Here is a 19,364-nt window from a genome sequence, read left to right on the forward strand (position 1 = left end):
TACCATGGGTTTAGGATTTATGATTTAAGGTTTATGGTTTAGTGTTTTGTTGACGATATTTTAAATGTATAATCTTTTTTTCCCAACTACTATTATTTTCTATTTATTTTTTATTTTAAAAACATAATAAAACTTGACAATATCTTATTTCCTTTTTTAAAAGATACTAAATATGAAATAGCGAAATCCTATTGGTTGGGTGAACCCAAGAATTTCTCTTAATAGTATAGATATGGTTTTAGTTTTACTAGTATAGATGTCTGTAATTAATTAATTGATTTAGTTTGGTTATTAATTGTAATATCTATCCTATTAGTGCATACAACTAAGTAGGGGATGGCATTCGGATATCTTTTTTGGTTCGGTTCGGGTCTATTTGGGTTTTGAGTTTTCGGGGTCCAAAATTTCAGTCTCATTTAGGTATTTCTAAATTTTGGTTCGGTTCGGATCTTTACAGGTTCGGTTTGGGTTCGAATAGCTCATATAAATTATTTTTAAAATTGTAAAATTTATTATATACTTTAAATTTCTCAAAATCTATAAATTAATATATATATATATATATATATTACATATAAATTTGAGTATGTAAACTTAACATATAAATTGGTTCGATTTGAATATTTGGATAGAGAATCAATAGATATTTCAAGATAAGGTTAAAAAACCTTAAAGCTAGAGAAAGCTTGCATGAATACAATTCATGAATAAGAACATCTCAGGCCTATAAACTAAGGTATAAGACAGATAAACCAAAATGATATAAGAAGCGAACTAGTGAGTAGAACCACGACCACGACGAGCATGTTTACCTCTCCACCGTACAGTCTTCCATTCCAAGTTGTGATACTTGATAGGAGGCTTTGTCTCTCTCCCACCCATTATCAAACCCAGAGAACACATTGGCTCATTGTCGGCTTCATTCGCATCACCTAAACTGTAAACCTAGAAGGATTCTTGAATGCACTTGCTTGAGGCGACGTGGTTAAGGGTTCAACAATTGAAGTTTTTGGACTTCGTTGTTGATAATGTTTGATGGAGAAGTTTCCATAATAGGTTGGGAAGTGAGAGCAGATTGAAGATCTACTAATGGTGTGATAAAGTCTTGGCCAAAGTTGGCAATGCAATGTGATTGTCCTCTTGTACCTGTGAGGCAGAGGAAATAGTTGTGTTCCTTGTGCATAAGTATCTTGGCATTCTATAGAAGCATGTGAAGAGAAACAAATGGTAATTGTGGATCTGCTACCAAATCTGAGTGCAAGCATGAAGCCTCATGTGCAATTAGTGATTTAGTGTATTAGTTTTATCGATTTAAAATTTAGAACTATTTACAAAACTGGCTCTTCTGAGTTATTAAGCATAAAATATTATTTTGTTTGATATAGATTTGTTTGCATATACCATAAATTTGTCATCAGTTCTCGACTTTTTTACAGTATCAACGAGTCTAACTGAACAAACTAACAGAGAAAGGAGAGTGAATTCTTTATTTTCTAAGAATGGTGCATTGTATGTATATCAAATATCCATGTGATAAAATCTTGCATAAAGTGGAAAGATGAAATGAGAATTATGTATCCTTGGAACTAGAATCATAACTATTTATTTTGAAAAATCCTCTTCAAGAAATTGTATTAACTCCTTCAGGAGTCAATTCCTCTATCACCGTTTGATGCAGAAAAGATAGTTCCCTTTTGATGCAATATAGTTCCAATTTTTCAGCTAAGCCGCATTGCGACTAAAATAAGCCGTTATGGCTATCATTTTGCCTCCAATATAGCTTTCTTCTATCTGAAATCACAACATATATATATGAGGTTGTGAATAAAAAAGTTTACAACAAATTATCTTTCATAAAGAAACACAAAATATTTAGGTTTAAGGAAAAAATATGTTTCAGGGCAACATCCTGTATAGTTTGAATGTTTGGATTAACTTCATTATCGTATATTATTCGATCGGGTTTCGTATCCAATCTCTTCTAATACTCGTTAAGATATTTTTTATATATCAGATTGGGTTCGGATTTATATCTTGGATCCAGAGATTATGCAGAACCCTAGTGTTTTTATAGATAAAGTGTTACCTCAAGAGTTAGGGGAGGTGACGAGAGGGAAGCCAGTTCTTCCAATTGTGCTAAATCAACATTTTTCGGTAGATACATGATGATATTAGGAGTAATGGATTGAACAATCTTAAACAATGAGTACCTATACAGAAACAAGCATTCACTAAAAATTTGTAATACTTACATAAGAATTAAGAACCAAGATTTAGCATATCGTTAGCTAGGTAAGAAATATATCTATAGTCAAATGTTTACCCGTCTTTTGGCTGAAGCATATCCATCTTGAAACTCTCGACTTGGCAATACTTTGGTCCTCCCCATGGTGGCGAAAGAAACGATACATCTCCCTGGACAAAAATATGAGTTGGATCTAGTTTATATATTAGCACAACAACAAAAGGGTAACCAACAGAAATCTTTAATAGGGAATAGGGTATAAGGATTTGATAGAGACGATTACTTTGAGAGATGGAGCTAACTGGAAGAAATCACCAACGACAAAGTCCACATAATTAGCAACTCCATAAACCTTTGCATTGTTCATAGCCATTTTAACTTTCACTGGATCAATGTCGATAGCAATTACTGAAGAAGATCTATTCACAAAAAAAATGTTAGAAAACATTCATATTCATATTAATACTTGTTTTCAAGAGAGTTCGATAAAGCTTATACACTTTAGCAAATTGAATAGTGTTACCACCAACGCCTGCAAAGCAATCAATCACCACTTTCCCACGGCACCTCTCAGCGTGTTTGATAGCGATTTCTTCATGAGTCACAGAGTACCATCCTTCTTCATCTATTTGGATACCTTCGTCATACCTTGAGAACAGATTGTAACGTTGAATCCAGTACCTATTGATCTTAGGATTCGTAGCATGTTCTTCCTCTGTTTAAGAACATAAACCAAGATATAATAAGTAATGGGAAGCAGAAAAGTTTATGGATGCATATTTACCTTTCTTCAAGCGTGATTGCTCTTCTATATCCATTAATCTCTTGTTGTGTGACTTGTGTGAGCAAAGAATTAAAGTCAACTGCTAACTCAACTTCTTTATGCGGTGTCCCGACAAGAGAGAGGGTGGCCCGGATCTCCTGGAAACCGAAATATTCGGGGTTGATAAATAATTTGTTAAAAACTTGATTGATTCATTTTCCAGAGTGGCAAATCTATAAATTATTTTTACGGGGCCAAACCTATATTCTATTAACAAATTAATCATATTGTGGTGTGGGTTTTAACTCCTACTACATAGAGGAACCAGTAACCACGCTTACATGTCAGTGGTTAGGCTTTCGGGAAAAAAATTATAGTAAGAAAACAGGGGTATTCATTGAAACCTTCAAGAAATTAACCTAAAATTCAAAAAAAAAAAATAAGGGGACAAGTTCCCATCCTTAATGCATGTAACTTCGCCACTGCTTTTCCATCGGTTTGAAAATGGATGAAAGAAACACATTGCATGGAATATGTTCTTCACTCCAATTTCGGTAAAGTTGCATGGAATATGTTCTCGCTCCACTTTTGTTTTCAAAAACTACTGATGCAACCATAGACGTCGTTATTTTCACAAAAATTTAGAAATTATTTTATTTTGGTAAAATGTTAAATTTTATATCATACTTTTACCAAAATTTCATGAAAAACAAAGTAGCAGAAAAGATTAAAAGAAAACCTACTAAAAACACTGGAACGGAAACCAACACGCCAACCAAGTTGACCGTCCAAAGCTGCTAAAACCACACTGTAAGCTTTGGAAAAGACCAAATTGGAGATACCGGTCCGTACTCGTACCTGAGACCAAGATAAGTTGTCTCTTGTTCACAAAATAGTATTTAGTGACAAATTTTATATCATTAAAAGTTAAAAACTATTTTATGTAATAGAAAGTTGCACATAATCGATTTGGAATTATGAGCATTGATAGAAACCAAAGGAAGCAAGAGAAAGAGCTTCAACAAAAACACACGACACAGAAAGTTTGAGTTCACAAATAGTAATTTGTCGTTGGAGACACGAAGGAGGTCCTTAGCCGCATAAGGTACTTGAAGGTACTTAATCCTACTTGCATTCAGCTGTGTCAGAGCAGTCGCTGAAGACACATGCAAAATGAATCGATGTGATGCCCTGATGAACCGCTCCATCACACACAGATAAACAAAAACAAGCAAGTCCCCATTTTTGGTGCCACATCTTCGTTTTTATGGACCATTGACTCTTTCATATCACATATTTAACATATTGATATAAGCGAATATATTTTGGTTTTAAGGTATTTGTTTCAGATTATTGAAAGGGAGTTCTACAAATACAGCAGGCTGGTAAAGGCCAAAGACATGTCTTAGATAACTGCAGAAAGGAACAAGAGTTACAGATACTAGATTGTGTTTAGTAAAGCCAATAAAAAACTTTGGAAACAGAAAATACAGTTTGGTTCATCTCTCGAAGTTGTATAAAGCTTCAAGATCTGGAGAGGATACCACGAAATAGGCAAAAAGACAAGATTGGAATCTCTCATTTCTTCCCACCACCGGAAACGTTGAACTTGAAGAAAATGATATCTCCGTCCTGAACAACATATGTTTTCCCCTCCTGTCTGTATTTTCCTGCCCCCTGCATTAGTTTTATAGGATTGAAATTTAGACACAGCTGTTAAGTCTTGTGAATCATAAGGATTTTCATCACCATGCGATTAACTTTAACCATGATGGTGGAGTTTCACTAGCATTTTCATGTCGGTTTTAGAGGATACTTTAGTAACTTAATCCACAAACTTATGGGAGGAGGAAATAAACTTTTAGACAAGTACCTTGACTGCAGTTTCATTGCCAAGTTCCTTGAGATCCTCAAACTTCATGACCTGCGATATCAACAACAACGTGGTTGGTTAACCACATCGAACTCACTCCGAAAATAAACACAAAGCATTCAACTCAGGTAAACAATTGATTTGTTTGTGAACTGATGAATCTACAAACGGGTTTGCATTAAGATTCTAGTTTTGAGATATACATTTGGCATGCATGCAAAAATCCAAATAATAAATAAGAACCAACACCAAGATGAATATAAAGATATGCAAGCAAAAGAAAAAGAAACAAGAGAAAAGAAGGCAACCTCGGCACAAATGAATCCTCTCTCAAAATCAGTATGAATGGCCCCTGCAGCTTGAGGAGCCTTTGACTGACGTCTTATTTGCCAGCACTTCACCTGCAAAGAGAAAAATTATCATTGATGGATGTATTATTTAAAGCCATCAAATTACAGCAAATGCACCACTTTACAATTTACACCGACCATACAAAGAAACAAAGCTAAGAAGAACATCTAAGAGAACTAGGGAATATAGGGTGTTGTGAAGCTAAACAAATTACGAGTAAAGTGGGATTGAAATACCTCATCAGGGCCTGCTGTAAAGAAATATATGAGGTTAATAGCTGAAAATCCAGTTTTGATGATCCTCGGAAGAGCACTGTCAAAGAGGTAAACAGGATCATTAGAATATCACTTGAACGGGTTCATAAAGAAAACTATCTAATTGTTACTAACCTTTGCAGTTTGTTCTCCTCACAATACTTTGCTGCTTCGTCTGGGAGCATATCAGCGAGACTCCTTTCGAAAACACCACTGAAAGGAATCATAGTATCACCACCGTGTTCTTGAACCCTACATAATGATGAAAGCAAATAGTTTCAGTTCAGGAGAAGCAAATGCGTTGTGGTGCAGAGGGTGTAAAATGTTAAACTTATTATTCAACATAGTCTGTGAAGGGATATATTTAAGTAGTACCAAGCATGAATCTTCGGCAGGAACTTGTTTTTCTTCCTCTGGTAGTCTCTCTCATTCATGTTAATCTGTAAGTTATCAGAGATTATAAAAAGGTCCAATCAACATGACCTTATAATTCTTATGCTGAGAAGAACATTTAGTTGAAGCAAACTTATAAAGCATAGAGATTAGAAAAGCTAAATAATATATAATAGGTTAAATTTGCGAGTAAACAGTGTCCCAGGAAATTTATTGAAACAGGTTGATAGAGAAAATGGTTGGTAAAAAAGAGATGAGCATTAAAGATTACTACTGACCAAGTAAACAACGGGCTTAGCGGAAAGCAATTGGAAAGTGTTCAGAATCTCGATATCAGCTGCTTTCCAGTCCCCAAAACGGACATCCTTTCCTTCTTCCAGCCAAGCTTTTACCTGTACCCAAGAGGTAGTAATGACTGATAACATACGCAGAAAAGAGAGCAAATTCAGAAGCATATACCTTTAGCAAGAGCTCAAGTTCGACTTTAAGCGCCTTGTCATTGCTCCTCTTCATGCTCTTCTCGACATCTTCGATCTTCTTTTTAATGAATTCAATATCCTAAAGTTGTAGCCGCATAGTTTAAGTAAGTTAACATACAAGATCATTAAGATGTCAGTAAATAAATGTGTAAAAAAAGAACCTTTAGACGCAATTCTTCAGTAATGGTCTCCAAATCTCTAACAGGATCCACAATATCATCAACATGAATAATATCAGGATCTTCAAAGGCACCTGCACCATGTTAAGTCCGGAAAGTTAATAACCAGAATACAAGTATCAACTAATAAAACATGTCAGGTGTTGAGAAGGAAGAAAAGATATACGTAAGACATGGAAGATTCCATCAACAGCACGAATATGAGACAAGAAGTTGTTTCCAAGACCCTGTCCTTCATGAGCGCCTCGAACAAGGCCAGCAATGTCATGAATTTCCAAGAAAGCAGGAATCTGAGAGGGACAAGCATCAGAATGTAAGTGAACATACATACATAGTAGAGAGATACATGAAATGAAACAAGTGTTTGTTACCTCACTCTTGGGCTTGTACAAATGACAAAGCCAATCAAACCTGTCATCGGGGATGTTGACACGTGCCTCGTTGGGCTCAATGGTACAAAAGGGGAAGTTCTCAGCTGGGATTGAAAGCTTCGTTAGGGTGTTAAAAAGTGTTGACTTTCCCACGTTTGGTAACCCTACCTGCCACAGAGAGTGAGTGAGTGAATTCAACAATCATCATATCTGAATAACAAAAATGTTTGTTTCATTTCCTCTGTAGCGTTTGATAGATCTCTCTCTACCCTAATAGACCTTCCTTTTATAAGTAAAAGAAAGAAACTTGAATCTAAAAGAGAGAGAGAGAGAGAGAGGTGAATTACGATTCCGATCTTGAGGTGAGAAGAGAAACGGCCAAGGATTGGCCTCTCTACGGGACCTGCATCCTTTGCTTTCCCTTTCGGAGGCATCCTTTCTCTCTCTATTAGTGTCGACCTTCAAGGAGGAGGAGCTTAGAAAGATTCGCTAGGGTTCCGTTTTTTTCTTTAGCTGGAGTTGCTGCGAAGCTAGTACACGACGACGAGCTTTGAGGTTGGTTAAAGAGAAGATTGGTTTGCATACCGGTCTAGATCGGACGGATATTTCCCGGTTTACTTCTGATCATTGCCGGATACCAAAATTAAGTGCTATATTTAACCAGTTATGGACAAAGTAAACCAAAACCGAACTTGATAATCAAATAACCGTACCAAAAGCGATTGAGTTTTTACCAAACCAACTCACTTTAAAGCTTATTAAACCAATGGCTCTTGATTGTTATTGTTGAGCCTGGCATACATCCACAAATCATGTTCAGTTGTGTATCTGACTTCTCTCAAGCAAATTTGTATGTCATATTTCAGCGTGTTGTGGATTGGAACTTGATCTTCCTCAATTTGTTGGAACCATTATATTTTTTTTTCAAAGAATTTGTTTTATACTTTATGTTAAATCTTTTCACAAAAATAAAATAGAATTCAAACCCTATCGAGTGGCAAACCAAATCGTTAGATCTCCTGTGGGTGCCTTATCACGGATGAGGATAGCCGATTTTTTTACATTTTTGTCCACTAGTTTGATCAGCTGTCCCGATGGCATCATGCTTTTGTTGGTTCTGTTCCCTCCATATCTCATACAAAGTAGCTTAAAACACATATTTCACAAGAAATGTTCAGTCTTATCTTTGTTTTGATCCAGTAGGAGTTTCAGGACTTGTTCCCACTTATTTATGTAGGGATCAGCTAGCATATTATGTTTTGGGCCTTTCCAAACCTAACTGTATGCAAAGCGTAGATGATTTCTTGACTCCAATGGGTCAGTGTAGAGCACACAAGAGCTAGGGTGTTGATTGCTCCATCTTTGAATTCTATCACCTATTGCAAGTCTATTAAGGACTGCAAGCCAAGCCATGAAAGAATATTTTGGAGTGTTGAAAATGAACCAAATCCCAGCGCTCCACTTCGCTTTTAGTTGAGGTACTCGTGATTGTTTCCAAGTTTCCTTGGAACTGAATGTCAATTTATATTTATCTCATTTGATCCACAACTTAACATCATCCTGCTCTGCCAGTTCTCTCTCTTTTATTCGCTGAATCTGATTCTCAATATCATGTTACTCTGTGTTGTCGTCTTTCATGTGTTTTGATCACAGCACTGATAGTTCCATCCACTCATATTCTCAGATTAATGCAGCCTCTACGCCTGTTATATAAAATAATCTTCCATATGGTGTCCAAATACCAAACCAAAAAGAAATAGTTTCACCATTCTGAATTTCAGACTTTGAAAACCCTTGTACAATGCCCCAATACTATAAAAGTTTTTTCAATATCCATGGGCATAGCCGGCCCTTGGGCCAAGCTAATGAAGCTCATGCTTCTGGACAATTTATTTATCAAGATATTTTTACCACAAACATGTCAAATAATGTTTTAGTTTAGTGGTATAAAGGGAAGATAGTGGTTTTGATTTTTACAACCTAGGTTCAAATCCATGTGATACATATTTTCTTGCTTTTTATTTTGTCACATCTTTTTTATCCTACCTTACTAAAACCTAGGACCGGCTCTGTCCATGAACCCTGCATGATGTTCTCTTTCACTGACCATAGAGACCCCTTTCGTATCAAGTAACTATTTACCCATGTAACCCATAAAGAAGATGGAGAAGAGAGTAGCTTCCAAATAAGTTTTAAACAAGATACTTTGTTAGCTCCAGCGATTGATTTCAATCCCAACCCCCCCCCCCCCCCCCATCCCTCGGTATGAAACAATCCTTCCAAGATACTTTGTCCTTCTTTGCCTTCAGTTCAGAGAAAGAAACACTGCACAAAGTCGATCTATTTGCTGAATACACTGCTTCAACAAAGGAAAAATGGAGATCCAAAAATTTGTTAGGATGTGAACTACAGAGCATATCAGTTTCACCCTGCCTGCAAAAGATAAAAAATCTATTGTTCTAGGAGCTGATCCGGGAACGCACATTTTCGATAAGTGAAGTACAATCAGCCACTGTCATTTGTTTCATCATTAACGGTAGACCAAGGTAGAGTATTGGTAAACCGCCTAATGCAAATGATAAATGCTCAAGGATTCATGTCTTTACGTATCCTTAACTCCAGCGAGGTAAAGGGTAGATTTCTCCATGTTTGTGTTCAGACCAGAGCACTCTGCAAACTTCTTAAAAACCTCAAGAATTCCTTTTACTGGCCTCTTTTTACCATCCGAAAATACCAATCCATCATCTGCGAAACACAAGTGAGTAAGTGATACACTAAAAATGAATCCTTGCTACTGCCAAGTTAACAGTTGCAATTGTAGTACTTGAGATTCAAATCCAGAGGACCAGTCTACACTCTAGTTCTATAAGTTTCAGAATCAAGCTAAGAAGAAGATATGATTCGGTTGAATTAGGCGATAGTAAACAAGCAAAATAAACACGAGATTGATTCAATTAAACAAGAGGTAGCCTAGGGTATTTCATTGGGTGTTGAATTGGAGCCAAACAATTATTCAAGCGCGATGAGGTGCTTTCTAGAACTCGGATCACTCAGCTGGAACACTCCACTGTCGTGGTAGTGATCGCTTTGCAGATCGATCTCACCACCTAACTGTCGTTGGGATGAGGATCGATTGCAAGCTTTAGAGAACAGGTCCGATCAGTTCACTTACCACCCTAATATCTACTTTCGCTGATTAGGGATACTAAGCTCATTCAATACAAGTCAAGCTATCGTCCTAAGCGGTTAACTAGGTGATGAACTAGTGATCTAACATCAAGTGATCAGTTAATGAAAGCAGTAAGAACGGTATGAATGAAGAACAGTTATGGATCGCTTATCTATGTTTAGCTCAAGTCTCAACACCCTAAAAACCCTAGGCGAGCAAGGTCACTACTCGATCATGATGCACATAAACAAAGACATAAATCCTGAATAAAATTGCATAAGAACAGAGTATGAAACAATAGGGTTCAGATGATCTTCTCTATGAGAGGATGGATTCTTCTCCCTTACAAGTTGCAGATCGCAAATACTCAGTGTTCTCTTGTAAAAACTAGCGTAAGAAAATAGAAAATAGATAGATGGCGTTTTTATATGGAGGCGCCAATTAGAAGAAAGGAGATTAGGGCAACAGGGCTTTAATTCCCGAAATATGAGTTTCCATATTCGTCTGGAACAATCTCCGGATCACTCCGTCTGCTTGTTCCGCTTGAGAGAGAACAGTCTCGGGACTGTTCTCCGCAAGAATGCTCCAAAAGGACTTCTTTTCATCAGGCACCTTCTCTTCTTTCTTCTACTAACTCCAGACCTGTAAAAGGTCAAAAAAGACTAGACTGACACGAATTAGTGACTTGAAACAAATGAAAACATATATACAATGATGTGAAAAATACCATATATCAGTAAGTTTCAATCCTTGGCAATAGAGATGAAAACCAAAATGGCGAGATGTGGCCAAGTGATCAGCATCCGAGATAGCATTTGCATATAGATGACAAACAAGTACGGTGATAAAGAACAGCCTTATTGAAGCTCGTGTTTGCTATTAAAACAGCCAGCCAGTTCATGATTAACTTGAATCGAGAAAGATGCCAAAGTGATGCATTTCTCTATCCAGATAATGAATTTCTCTAGAAATCCCAGAACCTTTAAAGTTCCCAAAATAAAAGACCATTGTACATTATTGAAGGCTTTGGATATGTCAACCTTCTACGCACATCTTGATGACACAAAATCCTTGTGACTAAGGGAGATGAATTTCAGGATAATTTTTTTGTGTCTGTTAGCCAACAATATCAAAATTATCTTATATACGACACTGCAACAAGATATAGGCCAATAATCCTTGAACTGTGTGACCTCGTCTTTCTTGAGAATTATATAAAACCAGAATGGTGGATTTAACCATTTCGGCAGGAACCCATAATCATATGAGTAAACGAATCAACATATGTATTTTTCATAGGCAAATTCTATGATAAACCAAATTAAATTTATAATATGATATATGATTCTATATATGGTTTCTATGTGGATTAATGTATAATAAAAACTATTGTTGGAGTTGTGATGCACAAACGTGGGTAAGAGTGTTAATCATGAAGTCGACCAAATATTCACATCCTAACGACACTTTATTATCTAATCCAAGAGTTATTTTATTTATAGATTTGCTTCAGCTAAGTTTAATATACTTTCTAGCCATTTACTTGTGTTCTTGTGTCAAGTTTTTATTATTATGCCACTTTTCGTTCGAAGAAAAAGAAACGAAATATAATGTCAAAATCCATGTTCCGGTAAACTGGGACTGTAATATATACCGATGCTGTATTATGAATTCTAGTGAATCTTACCTGCAAATTCAATCAACGGGTCAAGAAAACTCCAAACATTGAGCCAAAATATAGTAGAGCTTCCTGAGTCAATAGAAGAAAAACAAACAAACGAGCAAGAGTTATGAGCTCTCTGTAAGTTGCCTCCATTACCAACTTCTCAAATATTCCAATTACTTACCAGTTGGAATCTGTAATAGGAGCTCCTTTTATTTATGTTCAGTCTACTTCTGTCCATTTTTGTTCTACAAACAGTAGATTTAATTTTGAAAAGAAAAAAAAAAGTAGAATTTTGGTTAATATTGTCCAATGATTTTTCCTCTTGGCCACTAATAAATATCGAGTTCGAGTATGACCTTTTAACAGTTTACTAGACGGGTATATCTTTTTAATTTTTTTTTTGAGAAATTTAATTTTTATATTTGTGTTTTTTTGTATTTATATTATGTTTAATATTAATTTAATATAATTTTTAGTAATTATATTAAATATGTATCATTGCATAATTATACACTTGTAACATATTTATTTCAAAAATTATTTTTATAGTATATTCTTAAAGTTTGCAACATATAATTTTTTTAATAGTTACCTAACATATTTAGTCAAAAATATTTATACAAAAAAACCCACTCGGAATTAATCCAAAAATCAAAGTCTCTGTAAGACATGGCTTATATACTTGAGCAACTCTTATAATGTTATATCAGAATGCCGATATCAAACCCAACCCGCCCGAAACCGAACAACATTTTTGAAAATTGTTTGAAAATTTTTATTTTTCATATTTTCTATTATATATATATATATATATATATATATATATATATATATGTAAATGAGTTAATTTGATATTCACTAACTTTAAGTTGAATCACATTTAATAAATATTTTTAATCAAATAATCTATTTAAAACCCATTAAACTAAATGAATTTATATGAATATTAATTTCTATTAAAAATCTACTTGTAAAAATTAAATGTTATTAACTTATGAAAATGTAATATCAGTGTTTATATTTTGAAACATCACATGTATTCTTATTTTTTTTTTGACGTCGAATGAAACTTAAGAATACTAGTTAGCAGCCTCTTGGCCAGCATAGGTAGCTAGCCAACTTGATGCAAAGCAGTTGACGAAGTAAGACCCAAATACGCGTGATCTGCCTCCTTTAGCTAGGGAGTCAGCACGGACGTTCATCAATCTCGGAATGTAGGCAATGGAAAAATTAATAAACTCAGTTGAGAGGGCTTTAATCTCATCTATCTCAGGTGCCATTGCTGGCCGTCCTCATCTGCCTCCAGTAGCTTGATTAATTGCTCACAGTCGGATTCAAACCTGATCACTCTGCTACCCTTTTTTTAAATTTCCTGCATAGCCCACAGCACAGCAGTACACATATGTATATGCATCTATTTATAAATATAATTTAAAATAAATAAAATTGTTTATTTATATTAATTTTATGTTTAACTAAATTGATATTTATATTTACATATTGGTATAAATAATAAAATCTAAAACAAGAACAAAATTTTATTTTTAGGTAATTTAAATTTAAATGTTTTTCACTGAACATGGTGTAAGAAAACACCAAGATAAGTATAATTAGATTTTTTTTTGCGCTAGCATGGATTGTATCGTATAAGCTTTTGTAATATATGAATTCTATAGCAAAGTTTTACTACTAGAATATAAAACCTAACAATGACAGAAACACATATTCATTTTTGAGAGATAATTACATCAAAATTCAAATTTATAGGCTTAAAGTCATATAATTTATAACTTGAACTGCCTAGCTTTTTGCGTTGTCTCTGTTTTTATTTAATTTTGTGTTATATACGATTTATTACTAACAATTTAAGTTCTTACCAGTTGAGCCATTCTTTCTAAAAATATACATGAAAGAATCCAACTTAAACCATCCGCTTTTTCAGTTAAGTAACCATGCAACGCAAATGAAGATATCTAGGAAATTGTATCCACAAAAAATCTCGTCTTGAGCTTATTTAAAGGTAAAGAGTGCCGTATGCAGTTCCTGCAATATGAGTGTTGATGTGTTCCATCATTATTCAGCTTTGCCAAACCGAAATCATAGTTTCTGGCTTTGAATATTCTTATTGAATAACCGGTTGTTTACCTTTATATCTATGTATACAATCTCTATCCTAGATTCTTCGTAAGAAAAATTCCTTTGCTACCCTGAATTTTTTTTTCCTCGTGGCTAGTCTAGACTAATTCTAGCTCTCACTTCCTTTCCTGCTGAACAAGAGTGTATATGTAGTAGTAACAACATATAACCCAACTAATTCCGCATGTAGAGATGTAGCTGCGCTTCTTGTTCCCTGTGCTCCAAACAAAACTGGGTTACCACCATCGAGCAGTACAAACCCCAGCCCGGTTCTGTCATTTGCATTGATCCATGACGCGTCCGTCTGGCACCTCCAGCGTCCCGCATACGGCTCCTGCAGTACTCTGTTCTCTGTTCTTTGCTGTTCCATAACATCCCTATCCTGCTCTGTATCAATTCGCTGCGCTAATCTCCAGCTCTCAGATTCCTTAACAGCTAGTTGAAGAGTATCCATTGGCGATATATCCTTGTCTTTAAACACTTTCTCGTTTCGCGCTTTCCATATGTACCAAGCTATCCAAGGGAATGCAGCCAGCACCTCTGAGTTCATTCCATTGGCCTTGGCACGGAAGAGTAGAAAATCTAGATTTCCGTATAAAGAAGTACTCGGGACAGATCATGGGCGACAGTATACCCTGACTTAACCGTGTACAAACCCGACTTTGAGAAGTCCCAACAGTAGCTGTCTTGACAACCGGTACGGCTCAGATGAAGTGATGTTACCCATGGTATATCTTCCTCCGCTATAAACTCCTTTAAAACGTCCAGGTTCCAGGTGTTCTCCTGTTCATCAATAAGATGATGAACTCGAAGATGTTCATCATAGAGGTTTGTGACATTTCGTGGAGGTCTGTCGGCAGCCATGGTTCCTCCCATACCTTTGTTTCATGGCCATTGCCTATCTTTTTCCTTAGCCCTTTCTGGAGAACCTCTTTAGAAGCGATGATACTTCGCCACCCGTAGGACGGGTTGTTTGCTCTTTCAACCAGCATTGGTGAGCTTTTCCTATATTATCTTCCTTTAAGTACTCTGGCTAGGAGTGAGTGTGGATACTTTAATAATCTCCACAGTTGCTTTGCTAGTAAGGCAATATTAAACTCGTGAAAATCACGGAAACCAAGTCCTCCCTCGTCCATGGATGCACAAATTTTATCCCAAGCAACCCAGTGTAATCCTCTATTATTGATCTTGGTACTCCACCAGAAACGTGAAACTGCACCTGTTAGGTTCTTTGTTATCCCTTTCGGCAGCAAATAGCAAGACATCGTGTATGATGGTACTGCCTGGGCAATAGCTTTAATCTGTATCTCTTTACCTCCTTTAGATAAGAGCTTCGTAGACCAGGAGTTTGTACGATCATTCAGGCCCTCCTGGACGAAGCTAAACATCTGTTTTTTGGAGCCACATATCTTTTCTGGTAGTCCAAGGTAAACCCCCATTCCACCTTCCTGATTAATGGCCAGCGACCTTTTCAGGTCAGTTTTTGAGGATACTACTACCTTAGAACCGAACATAACTGAAGATTTTAATTTATTCAGTTGTTGTCCTGAGGCGTTGCCGTAGACGTCGATGATCTTCATAAGTTCCCTGCACTCTCTTTGATCAGCTTTGCAGAAGAATAGGCTGTCGTCGGCAAAGAGTAGTTGTGAAACTGGTGGGCTCGCTCTCGTCAGCGTGCTTGATTTGAGAAATCAATACTTCAGTGCATAGGATAAACAAAAATGGTGACAGTGGGTCACCCTGTCGCAGTCCGCGAGATGGTATAATATTTCCTTTTGCTTCTCCATTGATGAGAACCTGGTATGAGACTGTCGAGATACAGAGCATAATCCTATTTATCCATCTTTCATCGAACCCCATATTTTTCATTACGTCTTCCAGGAAGCTCCATTCTACTCGGTCGTACGCTTTGCTCATATCTGTTTTTATGGCTACAAACTTGCTTTGACAGCTTGGGTTCGTTCTCAATGCATGGAACATCTCTTGAGCAATCAGGATGTTATCCGTAATGAGTCTACGAGCCACAAAGGCCGATTGTGTCTCCGAGATTATTTTTGGGAGCACTTTTTTCAGTCGAGCTGAGAGGACTTTGAAGATGATTTTATAGCTTACATTGCATAAGCTGATTGGCCTGAATTCAGTCATCGATCTAGGTCTCTCCATCTTTGGTATCAGGCAAATATTCGTTTGATTCATCCTTTCATCAAGCTCGCCCAATGAAAATAAATTTTGTACAGTACAGACGATATCCTTTCCGACGCTGCCCCAGAAACGTTGGTAGAAAAGGCTCGTCATGCTGTCCGGTCCCGGAGATTTATCTGGATTGATCGCAAAGACCGCTTCCCTGATCTCTTTTTCTGTTATATCTCTCATCAGTACCACATTCATCTCCGGTGTGACTCTCTCGGTAGTAAACTGGAGAGCTTCTTCTCTGTCGATCGGGATGGAGGCAGTAAACAGATCAGCAAAATATTCTGTCGCTAGTTTTTCTATGCCGTCCTCTGTCTCCACCCAGTTACCAAGAGAATCCAGAAGCTTGGTGATACGGTTCCGTGCTCTACGTTGTTTTGTCCTAGCATGAAAGAATTTAGTGTTCCTGTCTCCTTCCTTAAGCCATATAGCACGGCTTTTTTGTCTCCAAAATAATAATTCTTCCCTATAAGCCTCACACAACCTCCATTTAAGCTCAAGCTCTTCCTCAGTCGACATACTATCATTGTTTTGAGCTCTATCCAGTTCATGTTTCAGCTTCTCGATGAGCTTTAAGTTGTGAGATGGGTTCCTCTTCTTCCATCTTGAGATTGCTTTTCTGCACCTCCCAATTTTTTCGTGTAGATTCTTTGGCTCAGTCGGAACCTCATCTCTCCAGCTTTGTTTCACCGTTTCAGAGAAGCCTTCCTTCCCAAGCCATCTCTTGTCAAATCTAAATCCTTTCCGTCCTCTAGATTCTTTTTGATTTAATGCGTACCAGGACGGGCCGGTGATCCGAGCCCCATCAAAGTAAATACTCCACATCAGTGTGGGAAAAGGCTTGGTGCCAGTCTTCATTACCAAGTGCTCGGTCTAAACGGCACTGGACTCTTCCAAACCTTCTTCTGCCGGCCCAAGAGAAAAAATTGCCTGAGTATGAGAAATCAATCATACCACAGGCAGAGATCATGTTCTTAAAGGGTAGGAAGGATGATTCCGGGTGTTTCCTGCCTCCATGTTTTTCCGTGTTGCTTATGATCTCATTGAAGTCTCCCACCATAAGCCAGGGATCAGATCTTTGCAGGCTGATAGTGTGATTAAACGTTGTATTTGAAAACATGTATATTTGCTTTGGGTTTGTACAAACTGCGTATAATTTATAGGTGTCGTATTTATACCATACCACCATTTATTAAATTTGAGTTTTTACAAAGTGCACATAACTTATAAACCTTGTACACCTATCTGTACGTATATTTATTTAACCGTCACCATGTATTCGGAGCAGTGGGAGTGCGTAGGGCTGGGCAAAAAATCCGAACTCGAAAAACCGAACCGAACCCGATCCGAAAAAGTAGCACCGAATCCGAACCGAAATTGATTAAATATCCGAATGGGTTCAAAATTTTGGTATTTAAATAACCGAAACCGAACCCGATCTGAACCGAAATATTTTGGGTACCCGAATGTATCCGAAATAAATTTATATACTTAAATATATACATTATTTTATATATAATGTATATTAAAAATATATAAGATACCTTTAAGTTTTCCAAAATACTCAAAAAATATATGCAAATAGTCAAAAGTAAATGTTTAAAATAGCTAAAGTATACTGAAAACACCAAAATAGTTAAATATCTATTGATTCTTTATCCAAATATTCCAAAAAAAAAACAATTTATATGTTAAAATAAGGTATTTTGACATATATGTTATGAAAATTTATATGTAATATATTATATTTCTTATAGATTTTGAAAATTTAAAGTATATAATGAATTTTGAAAATTTAAAAATATTTTAAATGGGTTATCCGAACCCGCAAAGATCCAAAGCGAACCCGAACCAAAATTTAGAAATATCCGAATGGGGCTGAAATCTTTGACCCCGAAAATCCGAAACCCGAATGGATTGAACCGAAACCCGAATGGGTACCCGAACGCCCAGCCCTAGGAGTGCGTTTCATTTGTTGAGGAAATATTTCGTATATTATCAAAAGGTAAACCCAAAGCAAATACTAAATCATTAAAATAGTTTATAATTACTATAAGAAATGACACACTTGTAAATACTAAATCAAATCAAGGGTACCTCAAAGAATCTCTTTTTATATTAAAATAGTTTGTTTAAATTTTACAAATTTATTTAGAAAATGTGATCTTTGTAGTTTTTTTGTTTAAAATTAAGAACTAACATTTATGTGTCCATTTTAAATGATAACTGAACACATAAATATTTTTAGATATTGAAAATATTTCACATTTTTAATAATTATTTAATTTCGTATATTAAAATATATTGAAATATTTTTAAGTTTACAAAATAGAACAAAATAATTATAAAAGAAACAAATTCTTCCTAAAATTAAGGGCTAGTTTAAATATGAGATTCTATTGTTGGATTAAATAGATTTAGTTAGGATTAAATATATTTTGTTGTGATTTAAATAAAAAGCATAGAATTAAAACAACCAGTAGCAGAAAATGGTAAATAAATTTAAATTTTAAGGTGGTTTCAAAAAGCCTCTTGTGTTTTAATAGTATAGATTTATTTTATTTTTCGTTGTTAATTGAAGTGCAAATTTAGAAAGAGAAAATTAATACATATCTTGTGTACTGATTTCAGCAAAAAGAAATGTTAGCCATAACGTTTCGTGTTAGATTCTGATTGGCTAGCAGTGAAACGTATTCCGAAAATTGCAGCCGCATTTTTTACTCATCACATCTCTTTTCGCGAGTATACAATTTCATCCATTTTGGCAAATATTAGTTACTTTATTTTTATTTTTTTTATTTTTTTTTTAGAAAACATAAAATTTTTATTCAACCCATTAATGGGAAATCAGTTTCGGTTACAAAGTCGATTTGAACAAAAGCTCCCTAGTCAATGTATTACAACCTAGCTTCGCCCGCCCACTAGACCCGGCATATTCCACTAGGCCATTTTTAAAATCCTAAAGAATCGGTTGCCGTTCTCAACCATCGATGAATACCACAGGACCGTGAGGTTCACCTCGTTACCGAGGTTGCCGGGAACTCCCATGTCATCTCCGGAGTAGCTAGTTTCCGATGAACTCTTCGAACCTCGTAACTGTTACCGTCCATGAAGTCCAAGACGAACATAAAGATGAGAGAAACTCTTACCAAGAGATGTCCATCTCCATTGCCGCCACGAAAGGAGCAAGAAACCGGGTTGATATCAACGCCACATTCTGTCAAGAAGCCTCAAAAACCTGCAAGTAAAGTCAGGCTACACTATCGCATAATCAGACAGACAACACGACACCGGA

The 19,364-nt window shown here is 36.0% G+C and overlaps 3 protein-coding genes across 5 annotated transcripts; all 3 read right to left on the bottom strand.

Moving 5' to 3' along the window:
• Window positions 1-1,469: 1,469 nt before the first annotated feature.
• On the bottom strand, window positions 1,470-3,190 carry LOC108862598 (uncharacterized). 3 transcript variants are annotated; one of them, XM_018636781.2, is made up of 6 exons: window positions 3,030-3,190; window positions 2,744-2,960; window positions 2,529-2,664; window positions 2,324-2,415; window positions 2,087-2,210; window positions 1,470-1,791 (listed from the first exon to the last, which is right to left on the bottom strand). In XM_018636781.2, exons 1-6 carry the CDS (start codon window positions 3,061-3,063, stop codon window positions 1,723-1,725), a joined length of 672 nt encoding a protein of 223 aa, XP_018492283.1. In that variant the 5' UTR covers window positions 3,064-3,190; the 3' UTR covers window positions 1,470-1,722. The 3 variants fall into 3 exon arrangements, with proteins under 3 accessions (XP_018492283.1, XP_018492285.1, XP_056842428.1); XM_018636783.2 differs by lacking the exon at window positions 3,030-3,190 and having other exon boundaries at window positions 2,769-2,894; XM_056986448.1 differs by lacking the exon at window positions 3,030-3,190 and having other exon boundaries at window positions 2,529-2,653; window positions 2,744-2,868.
• A 1,141-nt stretch (window positions 3,191-4,331) lies between these two features.
• LOC108862597 (obg-like ATPase 1) lies at window positions 4,332-7,450 on the bottom strand. Its single transcript, XM_018636780.2, has 12 exons — window positions 7,256-7,450; window positions 6,909-7,076; window positions 6,704-6,827; window positions 6,520-6,611; window positions 6,339-6,437; window positions 6,158-6,271; window positions 5,862-5,926; window positions 5,622-5,738; window positions 5,469-5,544; window positions 5,190-5,282; window positions 4,882-4,932; window positions 4,332-4,685 (listed from the first exon to the last, which is right to left on the bottom strand). The coding sequence occupies exons 1-12, from the start codon at window positions 7,340-7,342 to the stop codon at window positions 4,587-4,589; spliced, it is 1,185 nt and encodes a 394-aa protein (XP_018492282.1). The 5' UTR covers window positions 7,343-7,450; the 3' UTR covers window positions 4,332-4,586.
• A 6,538-nt stretch (window positions 7,451-13,988) lies between these two features.
• LOC108858394 (uncharacterized) lies at window positions 13,989-14,871 on the bottom strand. The gene is made up of 3 exons (XM_018632327.1): window positions 14,758-14,871; window positions 14,536-14,662; window positions 13,989-14,461 (listed from the first exon to the last, which is right to left on the bottom strand). Exons 1-3 carry the CDS (start codon window positions 14,869-14,871, stop codon window positions 13,989-13,991), a joined length of 714 nt encoding a protein of 237 aa, XP_018487829.1.
• Window positions 14,872-19,364: the final 4,493 nt, after the last annotated feature.

Source organism: Raphanus sativus, chromosome 5 (genome assembly GCF_000801105.2).
Source record: "Raphanus sativus cultivar WK10039 chromosome 5, ASM80110v3, whole genome shotgun sequence".
Taxonomy (NCBI): Eukaryota; Viridiplantae; Streptophyta; class Magnoliopsida; order Brassicales; family Brassicaceae; genus Raphanus; species Raphanus sativus.